We start from the raw sequence: 18344 nt of genomic DNA on the forward strand, positions 1-18344 counted from the left end.
ATTAGGTCTATCTGTCAATATAAAGTTGTTTTTTTAAAGATTTACGCTGTATGCTCTTTTTGTCAAAGAAAACCCTGTTTTTTTATGGAAAAAACACAAAATATGCAATATTTTCCCCCAATAACATTTTAAAGTGGAATATTTGAGATTTTATAATAATTGGAGCTCATAGCATAACTCATAACAACATTGATTCACTATTTCTTGAGCAATGACACTTAAAAAAAAAAAAAAAAAAGTCCCACTAATATTATTGGAGATCCAAAAGGGTCCTGCTCAGTAAAGTGTTAAAGAATAAATTATACTTTTTTTTTTTTTACTTTTAACACAATAGTCTCAAGATCAACTTCAGATATATCCGTCAATTTGAACTTTTATTGTTGTTTATGTTTTTTGTTTGTTCGTTTTAGGCCCTTTTAAAAAAAAAAACTTAGTTTTTTACATGGCAAACACAAAATATGCAACATTTTCCCAAAAAAATGTCTCAAAGTGGAATATTTAATGTGACGTAATTGGAGCCTTGAATAGGTCAATAATTCATAATGACATTGATTTTGATTCATTATTATTTTTTAAAGAAAGAAACAGCCTGCATGGCAGCTTTGTGTTATTAGAATAAACATTGATACATTTTAATGTTACATATCACCTGTTTTCTCTTTTATACCACTTTTTGTGTTTTTAATTTTTTTTAATCGTATTTTTAGAATGTGCCACGGGGCCGTTAAAATATTACCCGCGGGCCGCAAATGGCCCCCGGGCCGCACTTTGGACACCCCTGGATTAAGGCGTTTCCATGGATTGTAGGAGGCTTATTTAGAGCCGAACTATTTGAGAAATTGGACGAATTTAGTGCATGGACACAATTTGAGTGTCATTGTGCATATGGACACTTTTGGCTGCTGGAACGGGCGCCTCAAGGGGGCTTCCGACATATGTCATGTCATTGTTTTTTCCGATGACTGAATGAAAATTGTTAATGCTGTTCCATTTAAATACATGACCCCAATGACAGATTGGGGCCCTAGGCAATTGCCCAGTTTGCCTACTCGCTTGCAACGGGCCTGGCTGCGGCTTTAGGACTCCATCCATCCATCCATTTTCTACTGCTTGTCCCTTTTGGGGTCGTGGGGAAGGCGGGGGGGTGCTGGAGCCTATCCCAGCTGCATTTGGGCGAAAGGTGGGGTACACCCCGGACAAGATGCCATCTCATCGCAGGGCCAACACAGATAGACAAACAACATTCACACACTAGGGACCATTTAGTGTTGCTAATCAACCTATCCCCAGGTGCATGTCTTTGGAGTTGTGAGGAAGCCGGAGTACCCGGAGGGAACCCACACAATCACGGGGAGAATAATAATAATACCTGGGATTTATATAGCGCTTTTCTAAGTACCCAAAGTCGCTTTACATGTAGAACCCATCATGCAACAGAACATGCAAACTCCACACAGAAAGACCCACAGCCCGGGGATCGAACCCAGGACCTTCGTATTGTGAGGCACATGCACCCACCCCTGTTTCGCAGTGCTGCTAGAACTCATTCAGCTAAAACCCTAAACTGTCAACACTAATTAAGTGTTAGAGTGAGAGGTTTCACTTGGCATAGCCTCACTGGTTGGTCTCTGTTACGTCCGAATGGTCTCTTCAGCGTTTTCTGCAGGTGAGTGTGAAGAGGATGAAAATAGGAGAGAAGATTATGGCCCACCAAAAAAGGGGGGCCAGTGTGGGCTGCAGGGGATTGTTTTATGACCGGAAGTGATGAGGGGGTTTTATGACCCCCCAGGAAGTGGGCGTGGCATCCATGAACCCACTAGTTAAGGGGGTGTAGCGGGGGATTTATTTATGACCCCGGAAGTGGGCACAGCCTAAACCGGAAGTTTACATCATGGCCGGCCGCCATTTTTAATTTTGTAGTTTTTTGCAAACTATCCGCCATTTTTGGTTTTAGTCCTTAATGGTTTATGACTCCTACTGTCATGTTTGTGTGATCATGTTTTGTTTTAGCCATGTTCTGTTTTGTTTTTGGACTTTTTGTGCACTTTTGTTTGTCACCATAGCAACCATTAGTTTCACCTGGTTCACATCGTCATGTCACGCACCTGTTTCACGTTTTGAGTCACGCACCTGTTTTCACTAATCATGTCACTATTATTTAAACCGATTGTTGCCAGGAAGTCTCCCTGGCGACATCACACTCCTGCCACTCTGTTTCATGCTCAGTTCACGCTGCTTGTTTCATAGCTTCCGTGCCAAATAAGTTTTTGTTTATTAATGCCACAGTTGATGTTTTTGTTTCATTGTTCATAGTTTCTGCCTTTGTGCAAATTTTGTGTTTATAGCCAAGTTTTGTACTTCCGCCTTTGTGCGCGCCTTTTGTTTATCTCCTTTTTGAGTGTTAATATTAAATCATGTATTTAACTTCACGCCATGTCCGGTCCAAATCATTTGCACCACGGGAGAACAAACCACACCATAGTCCACGCCCTGACACCTACAGGCTGATAAGAGTATTACAACTTGTAATTTTGGCAAGTAATAGAACCATCTGGTGTGGAGTCCAGAACTATGTCTTTAAACATTATGGATGCTAGTGTTTCTCCTAGGAGACCGTCCAAATGCATGATGAATCACTATTTCATGATTACATGTACATAATGACAGTTACCACAGAGAGCTAACATAATGTTAGTTCTTATGGATAGGTGTTGGTTATTTTCCCCTAACTAGAATTGCCTTTAACACAGTCATATGTGACACCATCATAGTGATCACTTTGCATATGGTATGCCAACAAGTCGCTATGAGAAGCGGCACCATAGCGACAACTTTTCTGCCCAAGCAATAATAATCTTGTTTGTAACACGGGTCACATATGATGTACCAACAAGCAATATCATCATTGTGACCAGGTCGCATATGATATACCGCCGTAACAGCAATCATGGCAACCGCGTTTCTACCGAAACACAATCTCTTCTTTATATCACAGGTCACATATGATATACCGCCGTAACAGCATGGTGACCAGGTCGAACATGATAAACTTCTGAAACAGCATCACAGTGACCATAAGCCTGCCGAAGCAAAGAGCCAGCACCCTCTCAGCAAGAGTGCAATGCTGCTGCAGGAGTCCGTCTCAACACATGCCAACATCATTATCCATGATATATTATTATCCATCCATCCATCCATCCATTTTCCTCCGCTTATCCGAGGTCCGGTGGCGGGGGCAGCAGCCTAAGCAGAGAAGCCCAGACTTCCCTCTCCCCAACCATTTCGTCCATCTCCTCCCGGGGGATCCCGAGGCGTTCCCAGGCCAGCCGGGAGACATAGTCTTCCCAACATGTCCTGGGTCTTCCCCTTGGCCTCCTGCCGGTCGGACGTGCCCCTAACACTTCCCTAGAGAGGTGTTCAGGTGGCATCCTGAGCAGATGCCCGAACCACTTCATCTGGCTCCTCTCGATGTGGAGGAGCAGCGGCTTTACTCTGAGTTCCTCCCGGATGACAGAGCTTCTCACCCTATCTCTAAGGGAGAGACCGGGCACCCGGCGGAGGAAACTCATTTCGGCCGCTTATACCCGTGATCTTGTCCTTTCGGTCATAACCCAAAGCTCATGACCTTAGGTGAGGATGGGAACGTAGATCGACCGGTAAATTGAGAGCTTTGCCTTCCGGCTCAGCTCCTTCTTCACCACAACGGATCGATACATCGTCCGCATTACTGAAGACGCCGCACCGATCCGCCTGTCGATCTCACGATCCTCTCTTCCCCCACTCATGAGCAACACTCCTAGGTAATTGAACTCCTCCACTTGGGGCATGATCTCCTCCCCAACTTGGAGATGGCACGCCACCCTTTCCCGGGTGAGAACCATGGACTCGGACTTGGAGGTGCTGATTCTCATCCCAGTCGCTTCACACTCGGCTGCGAACCGATCCACTGAGAGCTGAAGATCCTGGCCAGATGAAGCCTTTAGGACCACATCATCTGCAAAAAGCAGAGACCTAATCCTGCAGCCACCAAACCGGATCCCCTCAACGCCCTGACTGCGCCAAGAAATTGTGTCCATAAAAGTTATGAACAGAATCGGTGACAAAGGGCAGCCTTGGCGGAGTCCAACCCTCACTGGAAACGGGTCCGACTTACTGCCGGCAATGAGAACCAAGCTCTGCCACTGATCATACAGGGAGTGGACCGCCACAATCAGACAGTCCGATACCCCATACTCTCTGAGCACTCACGGTCGAATGCCTTCTCCAAGTCCACAAAGCACATGTAGACTGGTTGGGCAAACCCCCATGCACCCTCAAGGACCCTGCTGAAAGTATAGAGCTGGTCTACCGTTCCACGACCAGGACAAAAACCACACTGTTCCTCCTGGATTCAAGGTTCGACTATCCGGCGTAGCCTCCTCTCCAGTACACCTGAATAGACCTTACCGGGAAGGCTGATGAGTGTGATCCTACGATAGTTGGAACACACCCTCCGGTTCCCCTTCTTAAAGAGAAGAACCACCACCCCGGTCTGCCAATCCAGAGGTACCGCCCCCGATGTCCACACGATGTTGCAGAGTCTTGTCAACCAAGACAGCCCCACAGCATCCAGAGCCTTAAGGAACTCCGGGCGGATCTCATGCACCCCTGGGGCCTTGCCACTGAGGAGCTTTTTAACTACCTCAGCAACTTCAGCCCCAGAAATAGGAGAGCCCACCACAGATTCCCCAGGCACTGTTTCCTCATAGGAAGATGTGTTGGTGGGATTGAGGAGGTCTTCAAAGTATTCCCTCCACCGATCCACAACATCCACAGTAGAGGTCAGCAGCAAACCATCTTCACCATACACGGTGTTGACAGTGCACTGCTTCCCCCCCCTGAGGCGGCGGATGGTGGACCAGAATCGCTTCGAAGCCATCCGGAAGTCGTTTTCCATGGTTTCCCCAAACTCCTCCCATGTCCGAGTTTTTGCCTCCGCGACCGCTGAAGCCGCACTTCGCTTGGCCTATCGGTACCTGTCCGCTGCCTCTGGAGTCCCGTGAGCCAAAAGGACCCGATAGGACTCTTTCTTCAGCTTGACGGCATCCCTCACTGCTGGTGTACCACCAGCGGGTTGTAGGATTACCAACCACTTTGCGGCCACAGCTCCAATCAGCCGCCTCGACTATAGAGGCACGGAACATAGTCCACTTGGACTCAGTATCCAGTGCCTCCCTCGTGACATGTTCAAAGTTCTTCCGAAGGTGGGAAGTGAAACTCTCTCTGACAGGAGACTCTGCTAGACGTTCCCAGCAGACTCTCACAATGCGTTTGGGCCTGGATATTCATTTTACACGGGTAAGTGTGCCGTCTATTTCTTGAATTTCCGGCTCTTAGCTCTGTATGGACTCATTGATCGTTTATAAACGGAGTTCGGAGAGGAAGTGACGTCAGAAAGAACGCGCCACAGCCAGCTTCTCAACAACCGGTTTCCACTCGGACGTAGCCACTAGAAAGATGGAGGCGAATCATCCAGACATGCCCGTGTTTCTCCTTCTACATGTACAGGCGCTTGTAGAAATAACACATATTACCTTAAGAGAATGAAACGCGCAATTGCAGCTATTTTGGATACATCACATCTCAGACTGCAACATAGTAATGTTGAGCGACGGTTTTGGATAAGACCTGGAAGAACGGCAGCCTGGTGGGATATGTTTGTCAACTAGTGTGTTGTGCCAGAGAAACGGAAAGAGAACTTTCCAATGTCCAGGTCAGCTGTGATTCCACTTAGCGAAAAACTTTGTCCATTTGTCGAAGGGGAGACAACGAGAATGCGGACTCCCGTGGATGTGATAAAAAAGGTTGCGTGTGCTTTGTATTACCTGGACGACGAGGGAAGACTACGGAAGACAGCAAATGCATTTGGACTGGCAAAGCAGTCTGTATCAGTTATTGTCCGCGATGTATGTTGAGCGATTACTCAACGTCTAGTTTTGTACTCCATAACGACTGTGTAGCCATGAAGTGGTTGCGGCTGTCGAGTACGACAGCCAATTTCAGCTTCCAAGCACAGGCAATATTGCAAGAATAGACAATGAAGGTGAAGGCAAAAGAGTGACCAGATATCTAGATCCCTAGATTGATTGTTGTAAAATGTTCTTTATCACATTGTTTACTTTCACACGTTCGTTAAAGATTTCATTCATTTATGATGGCTCAGGTGTGATTCAGTACAATAGGGCTAGTCTAACAGCTGCTGATGGTGAGGCAAGCAAGGTTTACTGTTCAAAGAAATGTGGCAATAGGCTACATTGAAATATTTCACATACCAGACTGCCGGGTAAGGATACACTTCCAGGTCAGAGGTGACTTTGACGTAATATATGCGCGTCTGCCGTTTTCCGCGCATGCCTACTAGGTCGCGTTGCGCCGGTGGACAGAGAGGTGAGGGGGTCTTAAACGATGGCATTGTTTGTGTGTATAGGGATAAGGTTAGGTGGGTTATATCCTGTATAACCTTAGCTGGCTTAGTGTAGAGGCAGCCTTAACACATAAGGGCCTTGGTCTACTGTGTTTTTCTGTACTAAAAAGTAACCAACTTACCGGGGTAAGTTCGGGGTAGTTTAAAGGCCTACCGAAACCCACTACTACCGACCACGCAGTCTGATAGTTTATATATCAATGATGAAATCTTATCATTGCAACACATGCCAATACGGCCGGGTTAACTTATAAAGTGCAATTTTAAATTTCCCGCTAAACTTCCGGTTGAAAACGTCTTTGTATGATGACGTATGCGAGTGACGTATTGGTACACCTTTGAATCCAATACAAAAAAGCTCTGTTTTCATCTCAAAATTCCACAGTATTCTGGACATCTGTGTTGGTGAATCTTTTGGAATTTGTTTAATGAACAATGAAGACTGCAAAGAAGAAAGTTGTAGGTGGGATCGGTGTATTAGCGGCTGGCTGTAGCAACACAACAGGAGGACTTTGACTTGGATAGCAGTCGCGCTAGCCGACGCTAGCCGACGCTAGCCTCCGACCGCACGGATGATCGGGTGAAGTCCTTCGTCCTTCCGTCGATCGCTGGAACGCAGGTGAGCACGGGTGTTAATGAGCAGATGAGGGCTGGCTGGCGTAGGTGGAGCGCTAATGTTTTTATCATAGCTCTGTGAGGTCCCGTTGCTAAGTTAGCTTCAATGGCGTCGTTAGCAACAGCATTGTTAATCTTCGCAAAACTGGAAAGCATTAACCGTGTATTTACATGTCCAGGGTTTAATAGTATTATTGTTTTTCTGTCTATCCTTCCAGTCTGGGGTTTATTTCTTTTGTTTATATCTGCATTTGAGCCCGATGCTATCATGTTAGCTCCGTAGCTAAAGTGTTTCGCCGATGTATTGTCGTGGAGATAAAAGTCACTGTGAATGTCCATTTCGCGTTCTCGACTCTCATTTTCAAGAGGATATAGTATCCGAGGTGGTTTAAAATACAAATCCGTGATCCACAATAGAAAAAGGAGAGAGTGTTGAATCCAATGAACCCTTGTACCTAAGTTACGGTCAGAGCGAAAAAAGATACGTCCTGCACTGCACTATAGTCCTTCACTCTCACTTTCCTCATCCACGAATCTTTCATTCTCGCTCAAATTAATGTGGTAATCGTCGCCTTCTCGGTCCGAATCTCCCTCGCTGCTGGTGTAAACAATAGGGAAATGTGAGCAGCACTCCAGCTTGTGACGTCACGCTACTTCCGGTAGGGGCAAGGCTTTTTTTTTATCAGCGACCAAAAGTTGCGAACTTTATCGTCGTTGTTCTCTACTAAATCTTTTCAGCAAAAATATGGCAACATCGCGAAATGATCAAGTATGACACATAGAATGGATATGCTATCCCCGTTTAAATAAAAAAAATTCATTTCAGTAGGCCTTTAAAGCATTTATACATACATTTATATTTTAACTTAATCTCTCACCTCAAAAACAGTTTTTCTTGCCTCAGTTGGTTTCCTTGTTTTCAATACTGAACCGAGTATGCGGCAATGTTGGTGAGCGTCTCTCCAGTTTTTTTTTTAGCATTGTACGATATCTAATTTCACATTAGAGATGCTAAGTGAAACAGATAATAATCTTTATGTTATCTACCATTGTTTATGTTAACTTATCACTGACATGATCAATATTGATGACTATTGACATGATGACTATTAACATACTAATCAACGTTTCTACTTTTTCAAACCTCTAGTCCCCAGTACAGGGGTCAGTGTGGTTGCGGCTGACCACGAAAAGAAAAGGCAAGATTTGTCACGAGTTTGCATCACATGTTACAAATGAAAGTCTTTGGAGGATTGCTAAGTAAAAGAGGAGAACGCCTTCCTAACTTGGAGGCCAATGGCAGGCAGTCGTCATCCTGTGGGTCATCCTTATAAGGTGGACGACATCCTACTCTTCTCAGCATTGACTGCTCACAACAAGTTCCAGCAGCATCACCGTGAAGACTTGGAGGAGCTTGTTGACATGACAGCATCTTTTGATGAAGGACTTGATGAGATCCATGGAGGGTGAACAATTTTCATAACATTTGACTATTTTTATGTTTGGTGTCATGTATGCTGAATTCAATGGAACATTAATAACTCTTGGTGGCTTTGTAGAAATGGACAAGTATAGATATATGTACTTTGTCATCTTGTTGACATTATATATTCTCATCCTCTGCACTAACGGCACCATTATATGTCTAATCTGGATCCACAGGAACCTTCATGAGCCTATGTACATTTTCATTGCTGCTTTGTCACTCAACTCTCTTTTGTTTAGCACTGTTATCTACCCTAAACTTTTCATTGATGTTTTGTCTCAAAAACAGATAATTTCTCATTCTACTTGTATGTTTCAATATTTTCTTAGCTATTCAATAGGTATTTCAGACTTCTTACTGCTGTCAGCCATGTCTTTTGACAGGTATGTGTCTATCTGCAAACCTCTGCAGTATCCAACTATCATGGGAAAAAGAACTGTTATTGTGCTCTTGACTGTGGCCTGGTCTTTACCTGCATGTGAGGTTGTAGTGGCAACTGTGATTATTTCCAAACAAAAACTCTGTGACTTTACAACAAATGACATTTTATGTAACAATTCAATTCTCAAGCTTCACTGTGTAAAGTCAACATTTCTTATCTTTTATGGTTTGTTCATCTCAATGACTGCTGTTGTTGTTCCTGTGACGTTCATCCTTTTTACGTACATGAATATATTCCTTGTAATTTATCACAGTGGTGCAGAAGTCAGGAAAAAAGCTACAGAGACATGTTTACCTCACCTGATGGTTTTATTCATCTTCCTTTGTTTAAGTTTCTTTGATGTAATCATAACGAGTTTGGACTCACATCATCCAAAACATTTACGTTTTATAATAACTTTACAAATACTTGTGTATAATCCTCTGTTTAATCCAATTATTTATGGAGTGAAAATGAAAGAAATCTGGAAATACATCCAGAGATTGTTTTATCAACTGGTGAACAAAAGAATATGATCACATTTGTTAGCATTGAGGTTTTATATTTCTACATACTATTCTCAGAAAAACTCATTCACATTATCAAATAGTATTTGTAGTATAATATATAGTTTAGTCAATATCCTGCATTTAATGAAACGTTAAACAATGTTTGACACTTTCAACTACTGTACATATTTTTTTATTGTATTTATAATCTAGACTGAAAAACACTTGTATTTAATTGTGCATATGATAACATTTGTTATCTAAACTCACATTTTGTTTTTGTATTGTGATGATTTTAGTTTTTATTTTATCTTTAATTTCTTATAATTTCCTCTCAATAATTTTGAATTGCCTTGTGTTCAAATTGTGCTCTGTAAATAAACTTGCCCTTGCCTCGCCTATAATCTCTTTATGTTCATTACATTTACCTATGTGGGCATACTTTTGTGATAATTTACAACAAATATATTTATGTATTGGAACATTATTGTTTTTTCTTTTATCATTGCATAAGCTATCTATGCATTGTCTCTATTATTTTCTCTCCCTATCATAAACTGGAAATGTTTTAACACAAAACGTAAAGAAAAAATACTGAGATATGGAGGAAGTGTAGTATTAAATAAAATCTGCTTATACCTACTTCACATTTTAAACACATTTAATCATTACCATTGATAAATCATTTACAATTAATGTAAGATTTGTAAATGTTTATACTTTCTGCACTTTAATAAACTATCCTGACATGTACTTGACTATTTTTATGTTTGGTGTCATGGATGCTGAATTCAATGGAACATTTATAACTCTTGGTGGCTTTGTAGAAATGGACAAGTATGGATATCTTTACCTTGTCATCTTGTTGACATTATATATTCTCATCCTCTGCACTAACTGCACCATTATATGTCTAATCTGGATCCACAGGAACCTTCATGAGCCTATGTACATTTTCATTGCTGCTTTGTCACTCAACTCTCTTTTGTTTAGCACTGCTCTCTACCCCAAACTTTTCTTTGATGTTTTATCTAAAAAACAGATCATTGTTCATTCTGCTTGTATGTTTCAATATTTTCTCTATTATTCTTTTGGTGTTTCAGACTTCTTACTGCTGTCAGCCATGTCTTATGACAGGTATGTGTCTATCTGCAAACCTCTGCATTATCCAACTATCATGGGAAAAAGAACTGTTATTGTCCTCTTGACTTTGGCCTGGTTTTTACCTGCATGTGTGGATGTACCGTCAACTCTATTTAATTCTACACGAAAACTCTGTGACTATACAACAAAAGGTATTTTATGTAACAACACAATTCTTAAGCCTCACTGTGTAAAATCAACATTTGTTACCCTTTATGGTTTTTTTGTAACGATGAATCTTGGTGTTGTTCCTGTGATGTTCATCCTTTTTACGTACATAAATATATTTATAGTAACTTATCACAGTTGTGCAGAAGTCAGGAAAAAAGCGGCAGAGACATGTTTACCTCACCTGATGGTTTTATTAATCTTCTCTTGTTTGTGTCTGTTTGATGTCATCATCGCTCGATTGGAGTCAGATCTTCCAAAATTTGTACGTTTAATAATGACCCTACAAATACTTGTGTATAATCCTCTGTTTAATCCAATCATTTAATGAGTGAAAATGAAGGAAATCTGGAAACACATTAAGGGATTGTTTTATCAACTGGTGAACTAAAGAAAATGATCCCACTTGTTCGCTACTTGTATGAGAGGGGAAACGTCTTCTAAGACAAACCAAACAGTCCAGTTGCGATCGTTTGAATGCCCTGAGAACACAATGACCCGGATGAATCATAAATCCATAGATATAGCATTGAAGTCTTTATTTTCCCAAGTGATCCTTTAAGAAAAGTAATTTAAATTATCATATGATGTTTATAAGATGTATAAATGGAAGAAAAATGAAGCAAAGAGCCATGCTGTCTGTTGTCATTTCATATCACTAATTGTATTGCTTTATCAATATTAATATCAATCAATATTATATGTACTTATTTACTTTTAATGCATCTACAATTCAGGCTGAAAACACTCCTATTTAATTGTGCATATGACAACTGAAAGTATGTTATCCACACTCACATTTTTATCTTAATTGTGATTATTTTATATGGTGATTATATTTTTCATTTTATTTGTTGCCTTGTTATTTTTTCTAAAGCGCTTTGAATTGCCTTGTTAAGAATTGTGTTTTATAAATAAACTTGCCCTTGCCTTTCCTCTAATCTCATTTCCCCCATTAATTGACCTATGTGGGCATACTTTTTTGGTAATTGTCTACAAAGATATTTATGTATTGTATCTATTATTATTTTTTACCTTTACCAGTGCATAAGCAATACATGTTGTCACACATTTTCAATTCTTTTCTCGCCCTATCATAAAATGGTAATGTTTTAACACAACGAGTAAAGATAGTGAAGGAGTAAATAAGATCTGCTTCTACCTACTTCTTCGTATTCAATTCTGTATATATAAATATAAGTTGTGCTTTAACGTAACTTTTTGTAAAGCACATTTTAAACAAATTAAACCATTATCATTGATAAATCATGTAAAATAAATTGTATATTTTATAACTGTTTATGTCTTCTGCACCTTAAACTATACTGACATGAACTTTTGTGTTTGTGTGCAATCAACATGTAGTCAAAATATAGCCACAGTAATAATGGACGTTAGTCATAACAATTTTCCTTGTGCGTATACACGCGCTCACACACATTAGTTGTATGTTATGAGCTTATGTAATTTATTACTTTCACCTAGTAAATCTAGTTGTAGGAATAAACTAACCTTTGCAAGATATTTAAACTTTTTGAATTTCACCTGTATATGGGTTAGTGAGGAGGAGCCATATAAGAAAATACACTATCTTAAGGAGCCAACACTGACCCAGGTCACAGACCCAAGGACCTAGGAGTCTCCTCGCTGAGGAGCCCACGAGACAGAGCCGCAGCATGGATGTCAACCCACTCATCAAGTCCTGGTGCCTTATGTACAAAGGGTGAAGATGCACAAAAACAAGGCATGGACCTGCGCCAGGACCTATCTCGAAATAGTAAAGAATCCTTCAAAAAATCCTGAATCCAGACAATGATCCGGATCACCCCCAAAGTCTCATCACATGTGCCTCATCCACTTTCTGATATTTTCTGAAAGTCACATCAAAGATCGTTAACCCCTTTTTGAGACATGCTGCTAACAAACGGAGAGACAAACAAACCGCAACAAGCACATAAAAAGTAAATAATCGAAGGATAAATACAATTATTCATGTTGTTTTATTCATCCGTCGCTTCCCAACAGGCCTCAAGATGGTTTGCTCTTTACCTTCTTGTCATTCATCCTCTCTTTTTGTCTCTGTGGGTGGAGGTGGGTACGCCAACATACACACAGTTTAGCCTTGTAATGTAAACATAAGGTAAAGTAGTAGAAATAAAAATAACCAAACACGTATTTGTCTCATTTCGAACATTTTCTCTAATGTATTCAAAACATACCCCTTATGTTTTGAGTTAGGTTGTACAGATGGAATTTATTGCTCTTCCAAGGGAACCAGATCTTGGGGAGCCGATCAAAAAATTGGCTCGTAACAGTTGCGTGACGCAAATAAAGAAGCCAGACCGACTCACTGGCAAAGGCAGGCTTAAATAATGTCAGTGATGACAAACAGGTGCGCGTCCGGAATACAAGCAGCAGGTGAAAATAATAAGTAGCCATGGTAACAAACTCAGGTGCATAAACAGGAACTACCCTATTTTCCGCACCATAAGCCGCACCTAAAAACCACAATTTTTCTCAAAAGCAGACAGTGCGGCTAATAACCCGGTGCGCCTTTTATATGGATTAATATTAATATTTATTTTCATAAAGTTTAGGTCTCGCAACTACGGTAAACAGCCGCCATCTGTTTTTCCCGTAAAAGAGGAAGCGCTTCTTCTTCTACAGTAAGCAAACGCTCCCATAGAAGAGGAAGCGCTTCTTCTTCTACTGTAAGCAACCGCCAAGGTGAGCACCCGCCCCCGTAGAAGAAGAAGCGTGCGGATATTACGTTTAATTTCATTTGTGTGTTTCCGTAAAGACCACAAAATGTCTCCTACTGAGAGACACGCGTACAAGGTTCCACTGACTTTTGATATTCATGTGAACCGCACTGTGGATACAACGGGAGCACGTACGGTGAATATCCGTTAGCTTGCCATGCTAACGGCCAGAAACTTCCACCCACGGTGATATTCAAAAGGAAGACCTTGCCAAAAGAGAACTTTCCAGCCGGCGTCATCATAAAAGCTAACTCGAAGGGATGGATGGATGAAGAAAAGATGAGCGAGTGGTTGATAGACGTTTACGCGAAGACACCGGGTGACTTTTTTCACACAGCGCCGTTCCTGTTGATCTATGACTGCATGCGCGTCCACATCATCGATGGTGTCAAAAAACAAGTGAAGCACACCGAAGAAGAAGAATTCGAGGGATTTGTGGATGAGTAATAACTTCAGAAAGTGAGCTTTAAATGTTTATTTTGTGTGTTGTGTGACATTAACGTTCGAGCAACGTTGAGTTATTGATGTTGCTATTGCTCTGCACTATTTTGAGTGTCACTATTTTTGTGATTGCACATTTGCACATTACATTTTGGGAGTGAACAGAGTTGTTAGAACGCTGGTTTGTAATATATTATTAAAGTTTGACTGACCTATCTGACTGTTTTTTTGACATTCCCTTTAGCGTAGCGTAGGTGCGGCTAATAACACGGGGCGGCTAATAGGTAAACAAAGTTTTGAAATATGCCATTCATTGAAGGTGCGGCTTACAACACGGGGCGCCTTATGGTGCGGAAAATACGGTAAATGAGTCCAAAACTAACAGAACATAACTAAAAAAACCATGATCTAGACCACAGATCATGACAGAGCCCCCCTTAAGGACAGATCACAGATGTAAAAAAAAAAAAGACAAAAACCAAGCAGGGTCAAAAGTCACGGGAGGTCGGAGGGAGGACTTGGCGGTGGGTCGCCAGGCCAAGTGTCCCCGAATCCACCGAGGACAAGTCAAGTGGCGGCGGCGAGTGGAACGCTGCTGCAGCAGGCGAGGCAGGCGACCCGGGAACGGCCACATCCGTTGCCGACGGGGAGGTGGGTGCACTTGGCGAGGCGGACGACCAGGGAGCGGCCACATCCGTGGTCGACGGGGAGGTGGGCTCTTCGGCGGCGTCGTCGTGGCAGGCTTGGAAGCAGCGGACAAGTCAGGCGTGAAAGCAGCAGCAGACGAGTCAGGCGTGAAAGCAGCAGCAGATGAGTCAGGCATGGTGCAGGAACAGGAACTGGAGCCAGCCGTGGTGCCGGAACAGGAACTGGTGCCAGCCGTGGTGCAGGAACAGGAACAGGAACAGGTGCCAGCCGTGGTGCAGGAACAGGAACAGGTGCCAGCCGTGGTGCAGGAAGAGGAACTGGTGCCAGCCGTGGTGTAGGAACAGGAACTGGTGCCAGCTGACGTGCAGAAACAGGAACTGGTGCCAGCCAAGGTGCAGGAACAGGAACTGGTGCCAGCCGAGGTGCAGGAACAGGAACTGGTGCACGTCGAGGTGCAGGAACAGAAACTGGTGCCCGCCAAGGTGCAGGAACAGGAGCTAGCCGAGGGGCAGGAACAGGATTTAGCCGAGGAGCAGGAACAGGAGCAGATGCTAGCCGAGGAGCAGGAACAGGAACTGGATTTGGAACAGCAGGTTCAGATGCTGGAGAGGATGGCGTCTGCAGGCCCACCGGAGATGATGGTGGCATCTGCAGGCCCACCCGAGATGATTTCCAGTTCTTTGTTGTAGGATCTTCTGTAACATGTCCATATCAATACTTGGTATGGTCTGTGTTCTTGGTGTGGGTACCATTGAGATGATGTAAAAGTCACAAAGCTACATTGATACCAAGTACTGCATCAATGTCAATACTTATCAAGATCTTCTATTTTCCTCACCACCAAGACTTTTGCTTCCTCCGGCGTCCCATTTAGTTTGATGAAGATCTTACAGTCCGTTACCCAGGTTTGTTGAATCTTGCTTTGCCTTTTAAGTTGTCGTGCAATCCTTGCGATGTCAGCATTTTTCTTTCTCAAGTGTTCATTCATGAAAACATCTGTACCTTTCAGTTTGCGTCCTTGCTTCAATAGTGCCATTTTCTTTTTCCTGTTTGTGAATCTCATGATGACAGCTGGTGGTCTCTGGTTCCTCATGGACAGTGGGTGACAAGCCTCGAAGTGCTCCAGGTCCATCTCTATCCCCCTGCTCTGGAGATAGGAAGCCACCTGCTGCTCCACCGACTGTGTCTCCTGTTCGTTGGGCTCCCCGCTGTCCGCGGTCACCGCACGCGCGTAGGAGTGCGGCTTGATCTTGATGCCGGTGATGACCACATCTTTCATGCGGGAGTATTGCTCCAGCTCGTCCACTCGCCGCTCCAGGTCCACAATGCGCCGGTCTTTTTCCACGTTCTGGAGGCGTAGTTGTTTCACCTTCTCCTGTAGCCCCAGAAGCTGCTCCTTCTGCGTTCTGACCGCAATCACGTCGCTGCACAGGGAGTGGAGTGTGAGCTTCATCTCCTCGAACTCCTCCGATGTCGGGCTTTTCCTTGGTGGAGGCATTCTGATGGTCTATATGCCGAAGCATCCAGCAACAGAAGAAATCCACACCTCTGTATCTCAGGCTGCTAATGCTAGCCGGCTTCGGTGTGCTAGCCCGCAGCCCTGATCGACACAAACTGCAAAGTGTCACGGCACAGTGACACAATGAAGCCAAAAAAGTACATAAAAGTACAGAAAAGATGTGCTGGTTTTGCACAAAGTGATCATTAAACTCGACAATCAGACGCGCGTGAACTACGTGGACCCCGACTTAAACAAGTTGAAAAACTTATTTGGGTGTTACCATTTAGTGGTCAATTGTACGGAATATGTACTGAACTGTGCAATCTACTAATAAAAGTTTCAATCAATCAATCAATCCAAACAGGAAGTGATATATAGTTTAGTCAATATCCTGCATTTATTGGAACGTTATACAATGTTTGACACTTTCAACTACTGTACATATTTTTTTTATTGTATTTATAATCTAGACCGAAAAACACTTGTATTTAATTGTGCATATAATAACGTTTGTTATCTAAACTCACATTTTGTTTTTGTATTGTGATGATTTTAGTTTTTATTTTATCTTTAATTTCTTTTAATTTCCTCTAAATAATTTTGAATTGCCTTGTGTTCTAATTGTTCTCTGTAAATAAACTTGCCCTTGCCTCGCCTATAATCTCTTTATTTTCATTAAATTGACCTATGTGGGAATGCTTTTGTGATAATTTACAACAAATATATGTATGTATCGAGACATTATGTTTTTTTCTTTTATCATTGCATAAGCTATCTATGTATTGTCTCTATTATTTTCTCTCCCTATCATAAAATGGAAATGTTTTAACACAAAACATAAATAAAAAATACTGAGATATGGAGAAAGTGTAGTATCAAATAAGATCTGCTTCTACCTACTTCACATTTTAAACACATTTAATCATTACCATTGATAAATCATTTACAATAAATGTAAGATTTCGTAAATGTTTATACTTTCTGCACTTTAATAAACTATCCTGACATGTACTTTTGTGTTTGTATGTAATCAGCATGGAGTCAAAATGATACCTTCTTCTATGCAGCGACTCTAATACATACTTGTCAACCCTCACGAATTTTCCGGGAGACTCCCGAATTTCAGTGCCTCTCCCGAAAATCTCCTGGGACAACCATTCTCCCGAATTTCTCCCGTATTCCAGCCGGACAACAAGGCACGCCCCCTCCAGGTCCATGCAGACCTGAGTGAGGACAGCTTTTTGTCACGTCCGCTTTTTCTCCATATAAACAGCGTGAAACTTTGCTGGACTCGATCTCTTCTGGGACTTGGAGGTAGGTGTATAGCCCCGCGTCAAATCATTGAGAGGTTTGGCGATGACGGAGTACCCCTTTATGAACCTCCGGTAATATCCAGCAAATCCTAGGAACGACTTGAGCTCCTTCAAAGTTCTTGGAATTGGCCAGGTTTTTAAAGCAAGGATTTTGTCCGGATCGGTCTCGACTCCCTTCTCCGAAACTATGTGTCCCAAGTACCCGACAGACTTCTGGAAAAATTTACATTTTTCTGGAGAGAGCTTCAGACCATATTCTTTTAGACGATGCAATACCCGCAGCAGCCTCCGCTCATGTTCTTCCAGCAAATCCGAAAACACGATGAGATTGTCGAGGAAAACCAGAACTTCCTTTAAATGGAGATCCCCCATGCTTTTCTCCATTAACCACTGAAATGTGGATGGAGCGTTTGTTACCCCTTGGGGCATTCGGTTGAACTCCCAAAATCCGATGGGCGTCACAAAAGCTGTCTTAGCTTTGTCTTCTTCGTTCATCTCGATCTGGTAATATCCAGATTTCAAATCAAGAACGCTGAACCATTTTGAACCGGTCAAAGCGGAAAGAGACTCCTCCAGATTTGGCAAAGGGTAGGCGTCTTTAACCGTTTGAAGGTTCAGCTTCCTGTAGTCGATGCACAAACGTATGTCCCCGTTCTTCTTACGGACCACGACGATTGGTGACGAAAATGGCGACTCTGATTCGCGAATGACACCAGCCTCCAGCAGGTCTCTGAGATGTCGGACGGCCTCGATGTCATGGGGGTGAATGGGTCTGGCTCTGTGTTTGAACGGAGTTTCGTCATCCAGCTTTATGTGATGTTTCACCTTGTTCGTGCGTCCAAAGTCCAGTTCACTGAGTGCGAAAACGTCCGGG

The 18344-nt window shown here is 42.6% G+C and overlaps 2 protein-coding genes across 2 annotated transcripts in view; one reads left to right on the forward strand and one right to left on the reverse strand.

Annotated features, from left to right (window-relative positions):
• The window catches only part of fhip1b (FHF complex subunit HOOK interacting protein 1B), a 716414-nt gene that overhangs the window by 156847 nt on the left and 541223 nt on the right, over window positions 1–18344 (reverse strand). The window lies entirely within an intron of this gene.
• On the forward strand, window positions 8658–9521 carry LOC133659182 (olfactory receptor 8A1-like). The gene is made up of 3 exons (XM_062061918.1): window positions 8658–8871; window positions 8976–9042; window positions 9338–9521. Exons 1-3 carry the CDS (start codon window positions 8658–8660, stop codon window positions 9519–9521), a joined length of 465 nt encoding a protein of 154 aa, XP_061917902.1.

The sequence above is a fragment of the Entelurus aequoreus genome, linkage group LG10, assembly GCF_033978785.1.
Source record: "Entelurus aequoreus isolate RoL-2023_Sb linkage group LG10, RoL_Eaeq_v1.1, whole genome shotgun sequence".
In the NCBI taxonomy this organism is placed as follows: domain Eukaryota; kingdom Metazoa; phylum Chordata; class Actinopteri; order Syngnathiformes; family Syngnathidae; genus Entelurus; species Entelurus aequoreus.

Coding starts and splice junctions, on each gene's coding strand:
- LOC133659182 (XM_062061918.1), top strand. CDS start 8,658: ATGTACTTTGTCATCTTGTTGACATTATATATTCTCATCCTCTGCACT. Junction 8,872..8,975: donor GATAATTTCTCATTCTACTT/GTATGTTTCAAT, acceptor AAACCTCTGCAG/TATCCAACTATCATGGGAAA. Junction 9,043..9,337: donor GGCCTGGTCTTTACCTGCAT/GTGAGGTTGTAG, acceptor CCTTTGTTTAAG/TTTCTTTGATGTAATCATAA.